The following is a 20,695-nucleotide window of genomic DNA, read 5'->3' as shown; positions in this document are numbered from 1 at the left end:
ATTTTATGCATGCACACAATCACTGAGATAATATTGATTTGGTTTTATGATTCTGAAAAAACAACAACTAGTGCCTGGAAACCACTGAAGTTTTTTCCTATCTTAATATGACAATAAAGATCTGGCTGATTTTGATTCACATCATTCTTAGAATGATTTATCAGAGATTGTCCTTGGATTTTTTGGCACCCGCTGCATTCAAACTATTATACTGTCACCTTTAAACTTTTTATATTATGCAGTATATTCCTAAAATCTTATTTATACCATATTTTGCCTACAATTTCCAGTTCTAATTTCTAATCTTTTGTATCACTTATTATATTTTTGCTGCTGTATTTATCTGACATTTCTCACAATTATTATCATTATTTTTCCCTAGCATGGATACATTTATGTTATGAAGGGCCTTCTTGTACTGCTGGATGAACTACCCAGCATGAAAACAATCTAAACATGGCACATCAGTGCAAATAATGTCCATCCCTGTTTTTTTTCAAAAATAAACATCTCTGCCTACAAGTTTACTGTAGCTGTAAATTAACTGCAAATTTGCTCCAGTCCATCTTCAGACTGATCTACACATGGGGACTACAGATTTTCAAAATCTGAATCAATGTGTTTGACTGTAATAGTTAGGGCCCGAGCACTCACACAGTGGTGCGAGGTCCTATTGTAATTGTAGGAATTATTAAGTATTTGAAATGTCAGATTTTTACATAAAAACGATATATTAGAGCAGGATTACTATTGCAAACAACACATCAGTAGTGTAAAAGTAACCTGTTTTACGACGGTCTAATCCCAGCTCACGTTCCCTACATAAAATGTTTGGGTACTTGCAAATAATGACCAAAAAAACAACATATTTTTAAGTTTTTCAATCTTTGTAAAAACACTTTTCCAACATCTAGATCTTTATGTCTGGACAAATGAAATCCTACAATACATGCCGGTTGTGTGTGAGGTTGAGTTTCAGCTTGATGTGATGTAGGATGTCACTGGTTTGTGCGGCAAAATGAACAAATTACTCCAACAAAAAACAAACAGTGTAACCACTTATCGGCAACAGCATAGTGAGGTCAAAGCAACTTTATTCATATTTAAAAGAAATTGCAGCATTTTACAAAAGGCCATTTTAACATTGGTACTGATGTCTATCTATTCATGTGGCTAGCACTGATGAAACCACTTTTGAATGTGAGTGTCAGCATCATAATCAATAAAGCTAGACAACAATCAGCATATGTAGCACTTCTATTATATATAGTATTCCTCCATTTTCAGCAGACCCTGTTATCTGTTTTCTTGCCTAAAACAATTTGAAGCATGATGATTTCAATGTTCCACAGTGTCTGATAAGACCTCATTTTGAAACATGTGGTAGGAATGTTGATAAAAAACAATTTTAGAACAAAACACCCTTAAGAATGAAAGAGAGATCCATCAGTAACAATCAACACATCCTAACCTGCTTTTTAAAAAACACATAATTAGAATAAAATGGCTGCCACATTAATAGTGATGAAAAATGGGACAGTAAACACCAGCATTCAGAAAAAGAAGAATGATGAGAAGACAAAAAGGACACGTTCAGGGAAAAATCTAAATCAAATTCATGCCCCTCTATAAAAACAGGCATCAAGACCACAGATACAATCATACAATCAGAATTTCCTACAGATTTTTAAATGATTTTTAATGGTGAACATTCAAAGGCTGTATAATTATATTTACATAGCTGTCTTGATTTCAAGAAGAGTTTCAATTCATCAAAACAACGAGATGAAGAATAAATAAATACATTTAAGAAAATGTAGTAACTACACACCTGATATATGTAGTATTCTAACAAAAAAAGACTGAAAGATTGAATTAGTCTATGAGAGTGCACAGTGGCGTGTTCAGAAGAAGCTCGTTTTAAGTTTGATGGTTGGTGCCGTTTGTGCAGCTGGCTGAGCTTGTCTGGCTGCAGCTTTGGCTTTGCTGCTGGCCTGGTTGGCCCGCACAGCAGATTCCAGGCGGGTTTTAAGCTCAGGTGCTGCACCAATAACTATCTTGAAAGCAGCTGGATAGAGGGGGCCAATCCGCATTAAGTTCTGAAGGGCAAAATCATGCAGGCCTTTGGAGACTTGGGGCGCAGAGGAGATGGCATTTTCATCCAAAAGGTAGGAGATGAGAGTTGGCACAAGAAGAGCCAGCAACTGCACTCCTAAACACAGAAAAGTAATGACATGGTAAAGTCCCACGAAAAAGTATTAGAACTGGAGATGTTTAACAAATAAATAATCAACTTTGTAGTAAATATTGATACTTTGAATAAGAATTGAACATATTTATCAAGCCAAATAATCAAACATTCAATGTTTCTCAGATATAATGATGTGAAATTATTGACTATTTATACACCATTAATTTATTGAATGATAAATGATTACTGCCATTATGTGGTACAGCATTAGCTGTATTTCAAATAACTGTTCAAACACCAAACATGGAATTAACTACTACTCACCACAACTTAAAAAGCACATTTGAAGTATTCAGTGTTTTTTGAAGGAATTAAATTATTTATTTTTAAATGATGATTATATAACGTTGATTATATAATACAATATTAATAGTCAAGCTGAGTAGAGATTCTCAATGTAATGCACTTTTGTTCTGATAGCACTGAACTACACACTATGAAAGACCTAGTTAAAAAGCTTAACAGTTTAATGGAACACATTTGGTACTTTACTGGTCCATTAGACTGAGGCATACTTACGGTTCTGCTCTTCGCCCATGCCAACTAGATTCTCCAGGACTCGGATGCCCTCCTGCACCGCCTGCAGCTCAGCAGCAGTCCCTGGCCGACTACGCTCCACTGCCTTCAGCTTCTCCACCATAAGCGGAGCCAGAGCATGGATGTATGGGGTAGACAAAGCACGGTTGGAGTGCTGAAACACTGACAACAGTAGCTGGTAACACCGAGTTTGTACCTATATGAAAAAGAATTAAATCACTTACTTACATTGGCCCAAAACACGTAGTGCCTAAAAATGCATGAATAACGTATAGAAAAAGCAAGAGGTCAAAGACAACGTTTTGGTACAGCATTTCAAATTCAAAGAAAAACCCTCAGTGTTTGGAGCATCCTCTCAGGAACTTTGGCTTTGGCTGATGGCAGTTCAAAGCTTAACTTAGATTCGTCAGAGACCATTTTGACCTCCTTTTTTGGCCCAGTTATCAAATCACTGTATTCCAAAAAGTAATATTTCTATCTCAGTGCGATGTGAATGCACCCAGAAAAACAGATACACATTGTGACCGCCTTGCTCTCATTTGTGAGTGTATATTAAAAATCATGCATTTATGCGCCCACTCTCTTCACACAGGTGCTTACCACTGGATCACTGGAGTTTAGGGCATTTCGGAAGCGGTCCATGCAGCCCTTCTGCAGGACTGTCACGCCAACAAGTTCGCTGCTGGCAGACAGCAGGAAGAGTGTAATTGCTGTCAACATACTGACCTCATCCATGTCAGGCCTGGACTCATCTACAGAAATACACAAACGTGCAATGTTGTCAGTGTTTTATGAAGCGATTTTTATTACTTTGTCTCCTCCATGGTTCATACAAGTTAAGACATGTTAAATTAAGAAAGACAATAAAGAATTGAAAACTGAGACTTTTTTTTATGCCACATGGAATGGAATTTAAGATTATTTCACAATAAAGGGCGTACACCAGAGTGCTGTCTGCAGAACTAGTTGGAGAAAGCTGGAAAATACCTGCCATTGTTGGCAGGTTGATTTCTTAGCTGTGTTTTGCCCTGAGCAAGTGGGACACCACTGCCTCAATTCTCATAGTTGAGTTTGAAACACTTGGCTGGGACCCGTTTCAGCCATGTAGCAAAATCTTGTTTTTTGTGGTATTTACTCCTTCCCATGTTGTCTGGGATAAAGTGACTAGTGGGTGAAGTGGGGTTGTGAAGTTACTGTACCTCACTAGAATGCAGCATGCATCTGGACAGAAACATGTGACTCTTGTTGGTTCAGCTATCATGAGGAATGTTACTCAAAATGACAATGTATACCAAGTAAGGCCTTATTTCAAGATGAATAAATTCAATGCCTTTTCAGATTTTTTTATGGATCTGCAGGAACCCTGTCCTTTACAGGTAGGTGGAGGCCAAGGCCATCCCTTCATGCTTACCTGGCTGTGAGTACTCAAGGACAGATGCCAGGCTGCTCCTCACAAGGCTGGACCACTGTGTCTGTATGCCCTCCACACGGGCCAGTGGTGAGGTGATGATGGTTTTAATGCCCTGTAGGGCAGCAGATGCAGGCAAGGGCACCAGGTTGTCAGAAGTCTTGAGAGCAGTTTCCCTCAGCACTCCAGTGATAAGGTAAAGCGCCGTCGGTAAGATAGTCATGCTTCCTTTAAAGGCAAAGAAAATGGGCTGATTATGATATGCTGATTATATTATTGTACTCTTAGTGTCACTCAAATGCGTAGAACAGTTCATAATTCTATCGGAGACTTAAAGAAACAAAGAAATCACAGCAAATTAGAAAATTATAAATTTGCCCTATGCAGAACAAGAATGCAAATGGATCAAAGTTGGGGGAGACTTGATATTAATATGTGGTGTAACTGCAGAGAAAAGGTAACAACAGGATAGGCTTTAGTGTGTGTCTGAGTGTCTGTGTTGCACATTGTGCCATCGTGTAGTTGAATTGTGCCTCAGGCCTCACCAGCAGGAGAGCAGAGCGAGGGCAGCTCTGCCAAGATGGAAACTGTGTTTGCCACAAGGCGTGCACTTTCTTCGGGCAGTCGCTGAGGCCTGAGTGGCACATGGCTGGGTGACTCCTTCACACGTGTATTAAGCTGGGGCAAGTGGCGGACCAGAATGAACACGAGCAGCTCCATTGCTGCGAACACTAAAGACTTGCCAGGGACGAGCTCTCCTGTGTCTCCGCCTTCCCTTAGGCTCCCTGGCTGAAAGTCTTTCTCGCCTCCTTCCTCCTTGCCTGAGCAAAACAACACATTGACCCAGCTTACTCACACACCCACAACACTTTACTATGATTATGAAAACTGAAGTCATTGGACAGTGATATTTAAACCATTTTGTCAAGTCATCTTTTAGAAAACAAAACACACTGGGCTTGATTTTTAAGAATATATATAATCTTAAATGCCATGTAATATAAACGTGCATTTCCACGACAAGAGCAAGTGCCAATAGTTCCTTGAAAAAGCTTTCTGATAATATACATTTCTGGAACTTTGGGGTGGAAAATGCAGCTTAATTCTCAGCATTTAAGCTTCTGACCGTTGCTCATCTTCTGTAGCTGCAGATGGTCCTGTGCAGCTCTGATGGTCTCCTGTACAACCGCAGAGACCTGCAGCTGGACAGCAGGAGGGTCCCGGGTCAACAGCAGCCTGTGGAGCACGTTGAGGAGCTCCACTGCCAATAACTGCAACAGAAATCCCAATTATAAGAACACCACTATGTATGTACTGCATTTAAACTCTGCAGTGAAGCCTCCGACACAACTACTATGGCTCATTTTGCAATCAGTTGTTAGTAAGTGGCAGTGAAAGCCTTTAGCCCAAGGCAGGCACATGCTGTGTCCCATTTCAGAAGAGAGATCCTCGCTTCCATATTTCTAGACCAAAACTCTACACTAAGTATGTCATAGGGCCAGCAGGGCATGTCCCTTTTTAACAGTTTCACCTAATCTAGGTGAGAAATACACATTTCTTTCCATATGAATGTAATGATCACAACCATGTGTATAATTGGAAGCCTTCCTTATGTGGCAGTCAGTTATTTAAATGGTCAACCGAGGTTGATAAATATCCTGTGACTGAGGATGATAAATATCCTGTGATTGATATTTGCATTGAGGTGAATATCTGTCACTGGTAAAAGAATCCCTTCAACTAGATCAATTAAATAACTATAGCTAGTTGTAAATAATGTATTTATTGAAAAAAGTCTATAAATGTTTTACTTTATCAGAGTATATCTCAGTTGAACATGACCAAGCTTAGTCTTAGTTTTAAGCTCTGTTTTTGCAGTGTTTCAGTTGAAATATAGTGGCCCTGTAACAAACTAACTAAGCAATCTTAAAAAAAAGAACACCCTTAAACCAAGGATATGAATTGTTTCCTAAACTAGGAACGAGGAAAAACAAAACGTAGCATTAATATTTTGGCACTAAGAAATAATATCTGTATACTCTGCATTTTGTGTATTTACCTGGTCCTCTGCAATATGAGTCTTTGCACAATGACACTCTAGCAGAGTGTACAGAGCCTGCAGGCAAGACATCACGTGCTCAATGGGCTCTTCGGGGCGCGGGAAGCAAAGAAACTCTATACTCACACCTGAGAGACAGAACACAAGAAGCACTTAGGATGTTTTCAAGCTATTTTTTCCCTCTCCCACCTCTGGCAGATGCAAGGAAGATAAATGGCTTTAAAGTAAACACAAAGCACCTCCTCTTTGCTTGCCTAAGTATATTAGGCGCTCCTCCTCAACACTGCAAGTCATGTCAATGCTCTAGACCCATGGTTCTCAAACTGTGCTATGTGAGCTTCCTCTGGTGGTACTTGGAGAAAAATCAAAAAATACTATTTGACTGTATATACCAGGGTTTGTGATCAGAGTGGATAAATTAAATGATAAATAATAATAGTCATCTTATCACTCGCTCCATTTTAATCTAATTTTGCTATACCAGTGTTTGAGGAAGAGGAGGATGATGAGAGAGCAAATTATATTATTGGGAAAAAATCTGCCTCCTGTGAAAAGTCTGTAGCTGACTTTGCTCGGCCTATTCACACCTCTGTATTTTAACGGTGTTACTTCGAGAGCTCAATACTTTCTCAGGTGGTACGTGGTATACAGTTTGAGAACCACTGCTCTAGACCACATATGATGGCTTTACCCAACATCAGATGCATCCTGTCTTTGACAATCTCCTCAAAGGTCTTCACGGAGGAGAGGGCTCCTTGTGGGAGGGCAGGAGACTTGGAGGGAACTGATGAAACCTCTTCTTTCTCTTCATCAACTCCAAACCCAGTGCTGCTCAGCCAAAGTGCCACAGCATGCAGGACAGGGGCCCAAGAGCCGCGGTAGTGGATCCTTGCCGTGTCTATAGTCTCCGGAGTATAAAACGCTCCACCTAGGAAAAGTCACAATGGTGGAAAATGTATCCAATTTAAAATTAATATCATACAAATATATAAATCAAATCAATAGCAAAATGGTCAACTGTTGTTACAAAAGTGTAAATAGAACTACATAATCTCTATAGGACCAAAAGCACTCAAAAATGAGTGTTTAGCAAGTTAAAGGCGACATAGAACGGAAGCTCCAATTAACGCTGCGTTTGTGTGTGTGTATCTGCGTCATTACCTCGTTTATGAAACCCTAAAGTTTCAGAACAACAGTTCAGCCACTGCTGAGAAAATAGTGTTGTATTGTTTTCCTGGGCTCTGTGAAGCGGATCGGCACTTCCTTAATTTGATGTCGTCATCAGAAATCCTCACCACTCCTCTCACCACCGTAGCGCCTCCCGGTGCGGGCACTAGTCCGGGCACATCCGGTTGCGTACATTCAACCGCAGAAGAAGAAGAAGAACTACTCTCGTTGTAGCTGCTGAGATGCAGAGCATCCACCGTGCCAGAGGGGGAGCTGTGTATCTGAGAGCTGGCCTATCTATTACGTCACTTCCAGGTACCTGGCCAATCACAGGATAGTAGGAAAGCTCTCGTTGGCTGGCCAATCACAACACAGTCCACGTTCTGGGGGTGTGGTTTTGGTCTGAAACAGCGCGGCTGACGAGAGTGTCAGTGAGGAGATATCAGATCGGCTCGTTTGCAGCGATTAGGAGGATTTTAACCATGAAAACAAGTTAATATATGTAAGTAGACCTCCATAACTAGCATATATGTGTGATACAAGCATTCTATGTCGCCTTTAAATCTCTTTTTTCTATTTGAAAGTCTACATTGAATGATTCAGGCATTATATTCAGAATTTGGTTGTCAGAAATCTGTCTTGTACCATCTGGGGGCAGCTGACTGGAGAACTCAGCAGGCAGAGTGAGCAGGGCATAATCTCGCAGCATGGCCAGCCACAGGCGGCTCAGCGAGGGCAGCTCTGGCTGAACCAAAGTGATGAGACTGTCGGGTGGAAGCACATCTGTGCCCACATCCTCCTCATCTTCGTCATCATCTACACTTCGGACTGGCTTGGCAGGCTTAGACTCAGCTTCTTTTTTTACCTTCATTGCCACCACATAGACCTGAGAAAGACAGCCATTGTTCACAGTCAGATTTATTATGTAAGTCATTAGCAGTGTAACATGTGGGAGAGTTGATGAGCGCCTTCAGTCTGACCTCAGCCCACGCCTTTAGCACAGCCAGTTTCTCCATCGTGGTGGCACTTTCGCTGTACAGCTGACTGGACGAGCCCTTCCCAGCCTGCACCTTGTCCAGTGATGACACAAGCAGGTTGTGGACTCGCCGCAGGTCATTGAGGTCACTGACTACGCCACTACCGATCCACGTACTGCACACCTGTAGTTGAGAAATGAGGGGAGTAACATTTGGTTCTTGGAGGCATTATTTCTATTCCAATTCATGAGAAAAATTAAGAACCTACATTACATAACAGAGCACTCGGGCATGATCACCTATCACACATGCCATTAAGGGGGGGGGGAAAGGTGTCAAGGAAAAGCTATTAACAAATGGGACTGACATGTCAGAGCTGCACAAGTGCAGTACACATTTATAAGATTACAGGTGGGAAAATGAGTGTCATACGGCCAAGGGTAGGAGTGTGAGACAGCTTTTAAATGTACATAGACACATTGCTGCATACGGCATGTGATGTGATCCTGCAATTTTATAGATATTTATAGAGAGATATTTATTAAATGTTCTTTATGGTGATCTAAGTTATCAGCTCTGCTGAAAAAGAGAAATCCCTCAGAATAAGATTTCAGCCTTTATAAAGATAAGACATAGTGCAATTAAGTGATAAGAATAAGATAGTGATAAGACAATGGCATTAAAGCAGAACATTTGACAATGACTCAATGTGCAGTAATTAACTGTAAATGCAGTCACATATTCAAAATACATGCACATATTTAAGGCTAGATGGCAGTGGCATAGGTGTGATATTTGCATGTCTGCAGTACATACAACAGACAGTCATGACATCTTTTGAAAGAGCAATAGATTGAAAGAGAATTGTTAACTATTTATGTTGGTAACATTTTCTTCTAAATGTTGACCTCTTACCTGGCAGGCCTTAGCCGTAATGTCAGATGGTGTATCAGGTGAGAATGCAGGTCTTAGGGCAGCTCCAACCTAAATGTAGAAATTATAGTTAAGGGTTAACCTCTCCACTTTCTCTGAATTTGCTGTGTCACTGTCAATTCAGCACTTTTGGGCCATACTGGAATTTGATGTCTTTTCCACTCACATTGGCCTGGTATTGTTCCAGGATAACGTGTCCCGGGAACTCAGGCTCTGGTACGGACGCAAACTTTTTAATGATGTCCTCCAGGGCCTGCAAGCCAGCCATCCTCAGCTGGTTACTGTGGTCTGTTGCTGCCATGAAGGCCATGCGGATAAGGTCAGATAAATGGAGCACCAACAGATCTCCTGGATGGGAAGAAAAACCATAAAGGACTGTGAGGAATGTAAACAAATATAAGGACTGTCACCACATTGAGTACATTTCCATTAATTTCAGTGTTTCCCAGTGATCATTTAATACATTTGCTTTCAAAATGCTAAGAAGAATTTATACATTTTCTCTGTGGTTGCTTTTTATTGCATTTTATCACCTTCCTCTTTTTTAAACTGAAAATTAGATACAGATTAAAAAAAATCAGTTTCCAGTATGTCCGTACCTTGATCAAAAGCAAAGATGTTGACCTTAAGGCCTAAATTGCAGAGTTGTAGCCAAAGTGCACCTTTCAAGATATTAGATGGACAAACCAACCATCCATTTAATCCCATTTTCAAAAATTGGCTCAGCTTCTTCCACAGTGCACTACACTACGTTCTCAATACCTACTTGGTAAAATTCTCTTCAACATTTTTTTCTCATTCATCTGGCAAGTGAAGGAATCCCCCCCCTACACATCTCTAGCTTGTTTCCATCTTTACATAAAAGCATTTGAATGAGCTTCTTTAGCAGTTGAAACTGTATTGCATTGCAAAAGGATTGACTCTATGAATTCATCCAAAAACAAAAAGGAAAACATAATTTAATCGGACTGAGAAAGGATAACAGACCATTAATACATCACAAATATGTAAAGGAAAACTGGGCTACTCTTTTCTTGCAGCATGGTGAGTTCTACCTTTGGGGTTCTTGGCTTTTGCTGAGCGGGCAGTTGCCAGGTCAAAGTGTGCTTTGTCGGCATTCTCACACAGGAGGATGATGCGGCACAAGCAGTCAGCGGCAAAAACCCGTGTCACCCAACGTGGCGCTACTGAAGGTTTGGACTTGTCATCTTCACCCAGGCCTGTGAACATGGTGTCATCGTCCATCTCGTCCTTTTTCTCAGAGTCTTCCTCGTCTTTTTCCACTTCAAATGTAACAGCTCCTCCTACGTCTGAAAGCAGACAGATAAGCTGATGTCTCCCTCTGCTTTATCAAATTTAATTTTGTTTCTTTTTCATCAGTTAATTTCCTCAGGGACAGGAAATGAAAATGTACCACATTTTGTTGTTTTTTACCTTTACCTGTAGTTGCTGCAAGGACATCCTTGCAGAGTTTCAACCAGTGAGAAAGCTTTTCAACAGCAAGAGATGACAGCATGTGGCCCAGTGTATCATGGATATCAGAGCACAGCTTCCTGTCTGTTTCCCGATCCAGCATACCAAACAGAACACCCTCCAGCCCGGTCTCTGTGATGTTTAGTTCTGAACCAAGTTAAGAGCGAGTGAGTCACAGAGCTGGATTAATGTATGACTTGATAGAGTGCATCAGGTTCAGGAATTCTACTCACTGATTGAAGTGCTGTCTCCTGCTCTCTTCGCCAGGCTCATGGCATACGCACAGACCTCTGCAGCCTCTCTCTGGGCGAGCTGTCTCAGGCAGGCCACGGCAGCACGACGCAGCAACAGGTGAGAGCTGCATAGGTGCACCTGCATGGATCCCATACCACAGGAGATAATAAATGAGATTGAATCAAATTATGAGTACCATGCTTGTAATCTGAAACTCGTCTCTTACACAGAGACAGGGCACCAGGCTGGACAGGTTGACATGGCGTGGAGCAAACATGTGCAGCTGCTGCAGACAAGAGATGGCAGCTGCCTGCACGAGGGAATCAGAGTGGTCCTGCATTATGGCACAACCAACCAGGCAGGATGAGCGGATGGTGGAAATAGTTGCTCCATTTCCTAGCAAACCAGCAACACAGATTAGTGACAAAGAAATTTACATTTTTTAGCAGTTGGAGGACACACAGTATGTCTGTGCATCTGCTTCAGTAGTCTGTGGTGGGTTAAAATTAATAACACTGCTCTCTGCTGGCCAGAAAAGGGTATATTACATGTACAAAGGAATAAAAGGAGACAAAAAGAGGTTTAGGAAGTTGCTTTTACCCTGTAGTTCAGGTCCAACAGTGGTAATGAGAGCTCCCAGACAGCGGCCCAAACACTGGTGTACCTCAGTGTGAGATGGGGGCACTGTGAGGAGCAAGGTAAGCACCAGGGACAGGGTGGGCTCCACGTAGCCTCTGTACATGGGACCACTGGAGTCCACAATCAGTGCCAGAGAATGCAGAGCCCATGTCTGCCAAAAACACATAATGGCAACTGAATTAATAATATCTGAAGCACATGTGATGAAACAAAGCCTGGAGTAAACTGTATATTTTTTTAGAAATGAAATACAATGTGAAAAACAGCATCCCAGTTAACCAAACTCTAATTAAGTTTGTAGAGGAGCAGCTAAGACACAAAAAGATCAACCGCTTCAGCTAAATTTGTATTCAGATATTAGTGAATTCTTATGTATAAAATATTCATCGTGAGTAATTCATCATACCTGGACCTCATGAGAGGAACCATCCTGGGCCAGAGCCAACAGGATGCTAACACTGGTCTTTAAGTGCTGCCCTGAGCCAATTCCTCCAACATATCGATGCAGACAGCCAAGAGCCAGTGAATGGCCTGTCCTTGAAACTACATCGCGGGCTGACTTCAATCTGGAAAGGGAGGAGGAAGAATATGATATGGATCATGCGATTAAAGCAATGACACAGCTGTAGTTCAACGCCTTTATATTTTTTATATATTTTTTCTTTTTTCCTTTTTATACATATGTTTCAGTTTATATTTAGACTGTACATAGACTTGCATGCCTCTTATGTTTCTATCGTGTAACATATTCTGGAGCTGCTGAAACTGTGAATTTCTCTGTGAGATGAATAAAGTATCTATCTATCTATCTATCTATCTATCTATCTAGAGATTAATGATCATTTACGACTGACACTTATACTGAAAACACCTTTGACCATATCAAACAGATTTTAATGATTAAAATGAATGTGAGTTGACCAAGTTTCCATTCAGCTTAAAAGGAGAAATAACACAGAATTTACAGCGCAGATAACAAATATTAAATGCCTACTTGTCAAAGCTGGTCTGTGCCATTCTGGCGATGAAGGTAGCCTCACCCACCACCTGAGCCATTCTGCCCAGAGCTTCCCCAGCAGCACAGCGCAGGATGGGGTTAGGATTGTCCAAAGCTCCCATCACCAGAGCCAAGGCTGATTTACGTACCTCCTCAGGACCTAGAGTACTCTTGTTTTCTGCCAAGCCCTTCAAACATAAAAAGATATGTAAATTATTTCTCATTACACATTAAAAAATAAACATGATAACCCTCTGTCAAAATCATATAATGCACGATTACTCACCTTGAGGGCACTAAGCACTGCAGTAAAGATGTTAAGTTGGACTGCCTGCTGTCGAACACCTTTAGCCTGCTTTACGCACTCTGCAAAGTGGTCTAGCATCTGCAGCCTGAATCATGTACAAAGACAGGAAGAATTTACAAACAACCATGCCATAAAAGTTCCTAGTAACAACAGAGTAAAATGTGAAATGTTGCATTTGTACATGTTTTAAAATTTGAACTAATCTCCTCACCTGTGTTTGAAGGAGACATGTGGAAAAACCACACCAAACAGAGCCACAGAAGCATCGATGACAGACACACCCAAAGGGAGAGGTCCAGGGATGGCTTCGCCGACGGGGACACGAAGGTAGATTGAGGAAGGATCATGTTCGAGTGCTCCACTGCCAGATGCACTGTTAGGCTGCAGCTATTTAGGGAAAATAATAGGGCAATACTAACGCCAAATGCACATTGCAAACATTGGACAGAAAATCAAACAGGAAAGATCATTGCTGTTAACCTGTTATCTCATGAAAATCAGGTTTTCTATATTCTACCGATATTCATTCAGATTTTTACTGACCTGATCCTCTATGGACTTGTGGTCCGTCTCTTGGAGCCAGGAGCCCATAAGGACACTGTCGTCATAGTGACAGAGAGACCGCAGCAAAGAGGTGGTCGTGTTGGCCGAGTTGTCAGTCAACGTGAACTCAGCCACCAGCTCCCTCAGCAAGGCATTGAAACTGCCTATAAAATAAGAAAACAGGGTTTGAAATAAGAAATAAGGAATTTTCATTTTCTTTCTGCTTAAAAAAAGTAACATTTACCACTTTACCTTCATAGGTCTTAGGAGGCAACAGCGCTAGGATGTCATACAACCTGAGCCTCACCATTGCTGCACTTGCTTTCAGGTGAGCACCATGGACTTTAATAATGGCAGGGACACTGAAAAAGTTGAAAACACATTAACCACTTGACCTACATTAGACATAGTGTAACTGTGCACAAAACTATTGAAATCCTGAGACAAAGACAAATTATTTTTTTTTTTTTACATCTTCAACAGAAGGACATCACACTTACTGAGACATCATGGTCATCGCACATTCAATGGGAGTCATCAGCCTCCGGATTATGTCTTCTGTAAGAAGCTCAGGACAGTGGGCCACAAAGCTACGCATGGCTACAGAGAAAAGTAATAGGAAAGATGGTCAAAACTGTATCTGCTGACATTTAAGAGCATGTAAAATAAACAGGTGTTTCTTTACCACACAGTGCTCCAGCTCGTCCCTCCAAGGTGACCTGCCACGTGAAGGCGTCTCCTCTGGCTTTTTCTGCCTCCAGTTCTTTCTGGGAGCGAGGGAACACATTCCTCCACAGAAGCAGCATCTTCGGGAGGTGATAGCGTACGAGGGAAGGACCTGCAAACACAATGTAGTGATCGTGCCGGCAGGAATGTAAACTTATTGCATATAAATCAAAGAAAGAGATGAGCAATGTTTGAGAGACTCACCCAGAGTCATGAGGGACCCTAACAGAAGCCATCCAGCCTGTGTGCGCTGCAGGGACAGGCGACTATTCTGAGCTGCTGTCCGCAGGAGATCTTCAGCTATACTCACCACCAACTACAAGAAAGAAATGAACACAAGGTAATCTTGATTTATACAGGGCAATCAGTAAAGCTGGAACAGGGAGTCAATTTGGTTTTTAAGATCTGCCAAAAACAAAAGACAAGGAACCCATAAGAGTGAATCAGAGAGTGATCTCTGTGCCATTGGAGATTGCACACCTTGCCCTTGGAGTGAGGGATACCCAGTGGGCACTGGTGTACACCGCCGAGCAGAGCAGCCATTGCAAAGCTGTAGCCGCTCACAGCTTCAGGAGAACTCTTCAGGTTGTTGATTCTCTCTGCACAGCGGTCAAGCAGTGGGGTCAGTTGATATGGTAGGGCCACGGCAACACAGCGTAGGCACCAAGCAGCCGCCAAGCGAGCTGCCATGCTGGGGTGCAGCAGCACTGAAGTCACAGTCTCAAGTAGTCCTGGTGGAAGGAAAATCAAATATGGTTTTATGGTCCAGTGTGTAATGTTTGGGGGAAATAATAATCTATTTAACCTGAAGATAAAAACTGCACGTAAGTTGGGTTAGCCACTGTTTTGGACAACCATGTTTATAAAATAGCCAACAAAGCACAAACTGATCATCTTTTGAGTTTTGATGCAAACTGAAGGTTACACAGATTCTCCAACACACTTTGAAAAGGTGAGTTGAGGGCTATTCCACTGCATCATGCAACTTTTCTAATTAATGTTGCTACATTTTTACACTGTACATTTAAGTGATTCTTTCAGACTGGAGATTTTAGAATCTTAAATGAATGCAAGAATTAGCAACAATTTGTGACATCTTAAGTTGAGACTGCAGCGTGCAAAAAAAAAGGAAAAAAGAAGAAGTAGGGCCCCACCCCCCCTCCCCTCGCTTTCCCACAGAAGTAAGAGAATTATGGTGGCCTTCAGTCTTTCAAAACTCTCCATTCACCCATTTTTTTAAAAGCTTGTGGAGAAACATGTTAGCTCATGATGCCTTAGGTAAATATAAGAGGCTTATTCTAGGGCTATAAAAAACAAATTATTTTTACTTTTAGTGATTATATACACTTACACAAAAATACTTATGGGTAGGATATTTCTGCTAATAATCCCTCCTAAATGTTACACAATGAACCTTAAAGAGCTCTAATAAACCACTGCTTACCAATAGAAGGCTCCTGGATGAGCGGTGAAGCTGTGGCACTCAAACTCTGGACTAAACTGCCCAGTTCTTTTAATGCACACACCATAACATGCTGACTGGCAGAGACGTCCGCTGCCCCCGCCTTGTTCTCTCCACTGATGTCATTCACAACTGCCTCTGTGATAGAAAGCGGCAGAAAAAGAGAAACAAAGACAAGAAAAAAACATGACAAGATGCAGCTGAATGAGATCAAAACTCTTGCCAACAATATTGGGTATGTTGTAAGTCTTAACTAAACTTAACCCATTGAAAATGTAACAATTATTTTCACTTGATTCATAATAAGGTGGTCATCAATCAATAGCAACATAAACATTATTTGATTCAGAAGACAATTATCATCTCACACTATCAAAAATAAGCTTGTAGTAGCTTATAAACACAACAAATAACTGACTGACCACATTAAGCAACGCAGTGCTATAACACATCATCAATCTGCAAACTACAAAACTACTACTACTTCAAAAAAAGAGAGGAGAAACGTTTATGCCAAAAGCTCAAACTTTTTTTTTTAACTATAAAACTTTTCAGAATAAAAGAAGTTTAATTTAATTGCTGATAAAACTGTTTGATTCATCAATATATATTGTATTTTTTAACATTTATTGATATCCTCAACGCTCAGATCACTGTCTTTGGGAAAACATTTAAAGTTTCTTGACTTGGCAGTCAAGTTTAATTTTCCACAAAACACAATACTATAAAAGGGACCATAGAAAACCAAATGTAACATCCCAATCCCATTACGGCTCCAGGAAATCTTTTACAAGCCACTTTTAGCACAGACATTTCTCATTTCAAGAAGTCTTAAAAGATCCAGCTGCTTGGAAAGGCAGCAAGTACAGAGTGAAAGATGAAGTACCCTCGACCATGTCTCAAGAGACAGCAACATTTGACATTTATTAGAATTTCTCTCTCTTGCAACATCAGCGCAAACAAAAAATTGTAGGTCGTCTATCATATCTAAAAGGTCAAAAGTTGCAAAGCAAATCAGAGTAAGAGTCATCCTTTATGAATGATATAAACATGATTATAAAATTGATGTGTCATTGTAGAGCAGAAAAAGAGCAACTTAAATAAATGAAAGTAAATGATGGCCGAACATAAGATGTAAATATGATATCTTGTTGCTGTTGGGGGAAATGGCTTCTTAATGCTGTGTATCTGTGATTTTATTGGCACATGCATCTTTTTTGGTGGTGTCAGCCACATGTTAACAGACAGAAATAGTTATTACTATATTATCTGCTCCTAAGGGATTGTAATGCAGTAACAGAATAAAAATTCAAAGGCAAACAGCCATGAAGGATGTGCAACAATGAGAGGATAGGAAACTCAAATGTTGAGCTGGCAGTGGATAGTGTTAATGAGGATTTTAATGCTGTCTGTTGTTAAAAATAAACACAGAGAAAAAAGGCTGATTCAAAAGAGGCAAAAGCATAGAGGGAGACATAAAGCAGAAAAAATAACCCAATAGGGAAAGACATCTCCACACACAACACAAAACAAAAAAGAAAGAAAAGAAAAGATAACCCATTGCTGTATAGAGCAAAAGCGCAAACCATGCAAAACGTGTACAAAGTGAATGACAGGTGGATTATAAATGATAATAATGGATGAGTACTTACTCTGCAATGCTCTGAACCGTGATATTTCCCCCCCATCCTCCTTACCCACTGCCCTCATTTGCTTGCCGATGGCTTGGCAGATTTCTTTGCCAGCTGCAATTTGTGCTTTCTCTCCTAGTAAGCCTCCCAGGGTGGCACGAAGCATGAAGGAGACACAGCGGCGTGAGTACACAGCCTCAACGTGTGTCTGTGTGGCCCGCGGGTGGGACACCAGGTCCAAAACATGGGACAGGAATGTGGCAAAGTTGCGCTCAAGCCACTGACCCCCGAGTGTAGTAACAAACACAACGTAGGCCTGAGGAGGACAACAAAAATATTACATTTTGTGGTTAAATCCGAAAGTGAAGCCTCAGATTCTCATTAGTTTCAGGAATCCAACTAACCTGTGTGACGCCCACCCGCACCTCCCTACTGACAGAGCCTCCCCCCTTCAACATCTCCCCTCCACTCTTCAGGAAGCCAGATCCACCACGCAGAAATCCAGTGGCCATCAGCTCTAGCACCTCTTCCAGAGAGGCACGTTTCACATTCTGACGCATCACTGAGGAAAGCAATACATTAGATCATGAGGAATCATGTGATAAGCCAAACTAGTAAACATGAAAAAGGCTGATTATAAACTACATGATAAACTTGTACTTATTAACTTATTAACCTACCAGCAGCTTGTTTGGGCATCAAAGCAGTGGCCATGACAGTCCCCAGCAGTTTGGCCACTGCTACCCTAACACCATAATTGGAACCTTCCAGGGCCTTAAAACACATTGTGGCCATGTTCTCCAGTTCTGTGGTCCACATGAATACTGCCTCATTCTGCAGCTCCAACAGGCACTGATTAGACGAGCACAATAAAGATGCAGTCAATTTACTAACATTTAAATTACTGTACATTATGTGCAGTAGAGCAAATCATTCATGCATTATACATCTATTGTAGATGCATGCAAATGATTGAGATGCTCAGTTGACACAGCCTGTATGGCCTGTATGTAATCCACCCAAATTGTACCATATGCAATTGCTGTCACGTTTTCTAAACAGGAAGTTGTCTTTGCGCAACACATCTGAATTTGGGCAACTTAAATGACACAGCAAAAACAGCTTAAACCTTTTTCTGAGACCAACCTTTGCTACCGCACAGCGTACAGCCATGGACCTGTCAGTGAGTAGAGAGCGTGCATTCTTGTAGATATCTCTGTGACATGAAGCTGCTGCCCCACCCAGTCCACCGAGCACCTTCTGCAAGCTGAGGAGGATCTCTCCTCTGCCTTGGGACTATATCAACAGAATAACAGATGTCACATTAGTTTTTTGTTTTTTTTACATTCAAATAAACAATTCAACTTAATGTATTCTAGCTGTAAAATAAAATGGAAGACCATAATTCACTTCCACTTCCTTCACTTCCAAAGCTTACCTCGGCACTCTTTAATGCCTTCAAAAGATTATTAATGGTGTCTGGAAAGGAGCTTCCCAGCATCCTGCCCATCTTCTCATAAAAAGCACCAACACATGCCACTGCAGCACTGTAAGACAGATGTATTTATAATAAAAAATATTACAGCTAACTTCAATGCTATTTGGTAAGCAAAACAAATAAATTATGAGATGTAAACTTAGTTACGATTGTCCACAGTCAAGCTTTAAATGCATTATTATCTATACTCAAACACTATAGTATTGCAGTGGCTCAAAGAGGACTTTACCCTAGCTGAATAAAAGCTAGCAGAGACAGATGTTACAGATTGATGAATAAACTCCCGTAATATACCAATGATCTGCTTATATGCACTTAATCCCCCATTTAAACATGTCATTCAGCAGATCAACATTTGGCTTAACCCTAATATCCAGCAAAGTACGCCTACAGTATTATTTGCTTGAAAGCAGCACTGTAAATATTATATTTAAATGTCAATGTGTAGAAACAATGATGTGCACAATTTAGGTGTTCTAAATAAAATTGCCTTTAAAAAACAAAAACAAAACAAAAAACACACACACACTGTTATATCTTAAAGGGATCTTACAGTTTTGTTGGCAAGTATGCAGGCGTGTCATCTTTGCTTTTGATGATGTCATTGCATTTATCAAGAGTCTGGAAAACTGTGAAAGTGTCACCGATGCTGTAGAGGGTGGCAAGATTTTTGGCCAACAGTTTCCTTGTTGGTGGTCCTGGGGCACTGCTGATTAGTCCCGTCAGTTGTTCAACCAGCTTCTTCTGCTTCTCCTTCACATCCACCTGTCAGTGAAATACAAAATAAAGTCACACAGTATTCATAAAAAAACAACATAGAAAAGAAAAAAAAAATGGAGAATCACCTTATTTGCAGCCACAAGCACTTTATCCAAGAAACGGAGCCATTCAAAGACGAATACGGGCCTCTTAGCTTCTGTGATCTGGGCCAAGGCATCTTCATTGAGCAGCAGGCTGTGAGCAAGCTCCATGGCAAGGACCTTTCAACAAGGTGCTTTACTCCCTTGCCTCCGTAATGTTAGATGAAGGGATGTGCCTGCCCTGTCAGTACATGTATCTCATTAGTGTCCAGTCACATTAGCTATGACTTGGAAATAATTGCGATTGTACCAGCACATTAGGCATATAAAACAAAACTGAGGAAAAGCCACAATAAATCTCATAAAACAGTCAGCAATGAGGATACAGAAATACAAAATAAAAAAATACTCTTGATGTGTTAAAGAGAGAAGATGAGATGTTAAATAAATGGATCATCCGATCCATTCACAGCTTATCGTTTAAAATACAATCAAAAGGGGTATCAATTGGTCCGGTCTTATCACTTACTTGGACTCTTAGTAAGTGTGGGTCAGTAAGACATGAGAAATGTTGAAGTCCCAACAGCTGTCATGAAATAAACCTAAACAGATAGGACACTTTGGTGTCCTGTGTTGACAGCAACCTCCCTCTACAGCTGTTCATCAGCAAGCTAGTTAGCGACTCAAGCTAGCCTATTCCCACTAAGAACAAGCTAAATTCCGGATATACATTGTTGCCAAAACTGAGTGGGACCTCTCTAGCGTCACAGTTTCAATCGTTCAAAAACATCACAGTATCGACACCTTCTTGAAATGTGTAACATGTATGTGGCCAAACTGCTCATCTTACCTGTTCCGATAACCCGGGGCGAATGACGGCGACGTTTGGTGGTGTTACATTTAATTTCGTCCGGTCATAAAACAGTTCAATGATAAGCAGAAAATGCGGTTGTAATATAGAAACACACATATTGTACAATATGTGTATTTTTTCACATGTGCATTGGTGCATAAAAAGTTCATAAGCTCTGATGTGAAGATTTTTTTCCCCGG

The 20,695-nt window shown here is 40.9% G+C and overlaps 1 protein-coding gene across 5 annotated transcripts; it reads right to left on the bottom strand.

Annotated features, from left to right (window-relative positions):
- Positions 1–1,077: 1,077 nt before the first annotated feature.
- On the bottom strand, positions 1,078–20,566 carry heatr5b (HEAT repeat containing 5B). 5 transcript variants are annotated; one of them, XM_058651580.1, is made up of 36 exons: positions 20,493–20,566; positions 19,688–19,883; positions 19,396–19,607; positions 18,783–18,891; positions 18,491–18,640; positions 18,025–18,196; positions 17,749–17,906; positions 17,366–17,660; positions 15,696–15,851; positions 14,732–14,982; positions 14,456–14,567; positions 14,211–14,363; positions 14,026–14,125; positions 13,778–13,887; positions 13,526–13,689; positions 13,194–13,369; positions 12,962–13,067; positions 12,673–12,863; positions 12,085–12,244; positions 11,640–11,829; positions 11,266–11,435; positions 11,039–11,177; positions 10,767–10,952; positions 10,388–10,642; positions 9,499–9,680; positions 9,315–9,383; positions 8,403–8,582; positions 8,068–8,308; positions 6,947–7,183; positions 6,256–6,383; positions 5,323–5,467; positions 4,742–5,017; positions 4,200–4,424; positions 3,389–3,540; positions 2,771–2,984; positions 1,078–2,212 (listed from the first exon to the last, which is right to left on the bottom strand). In XM_058651580.1, the coding sequence occupies exons 2-36, from the start codon at positions 19,811–19,813 to the stop codon at positions 1,905–1,907; spliced, it is 6,198 nt and encodes a 2,065-aa protein (XP_058507563.1). In that variant the 5' UTR covers positions 19,814–19,883; positions 20,493–20,566; the 3' UTR covers positions 1,078–1,904. The 5 variants fall into 5 exon arrangements, with proteins under 5 accessions (XP_058507563.1, XP_058507565.1, XP_058507566.1 ...); XM_058651582.1 differs by having other exon boundaries at positions 10,773–10,952; XM_058651583.1 differs by having other exon boundaries at positions 17,411–17,660.
- Between the last annotated feature and the right edge of the window lie 129 nt (positions 20,567–20,695).

This window comes from Solea solea, chromosome 15 (genome assembly GCF_958295425.1).
Source record: "Solea solea chromosome 15, fSolSol10.1, whole genome shotgun sequence".
NCBI lineage: Eukaryota > Metazoa > Chordata > Actinopteri > Pleuronectiformes > Soleidae > Solea > Solea solea.
The sequence above is the reverse complement of the archived record's forward strand: the minus strand, read 5'-3'. Positions and strand labels throughout refer to the sequence as shown.

What these genes read in the sequence shown, in the direction of transcription:
- heatr5b (XM_058651580.1), bottom strand. Translation starts at nt 19,813, where the DNA reads ATGGAGCTTGCTCACAGCCTGCTGCTCAATGAAGATGCCTTGGCCCAG. An exon ending in GATGCCCAAACAAGCTGCTG is followed by an intron (nt 17,907 to 18,024) that starts GTAGGTTAATAA and finishes TGCTTTCCTCAG; the next exon opens with TGATGCGTCAGAATGTGAAA. An exon ending in CTCATATTGCAGAGGACCAG is followed by an intron (nt 5,468 to 6,255) that starts GTAAATACACAA and finishes TTTCTGTTGCAG; the next exon opens with TTATTGGCAGTGGAGCTCCT.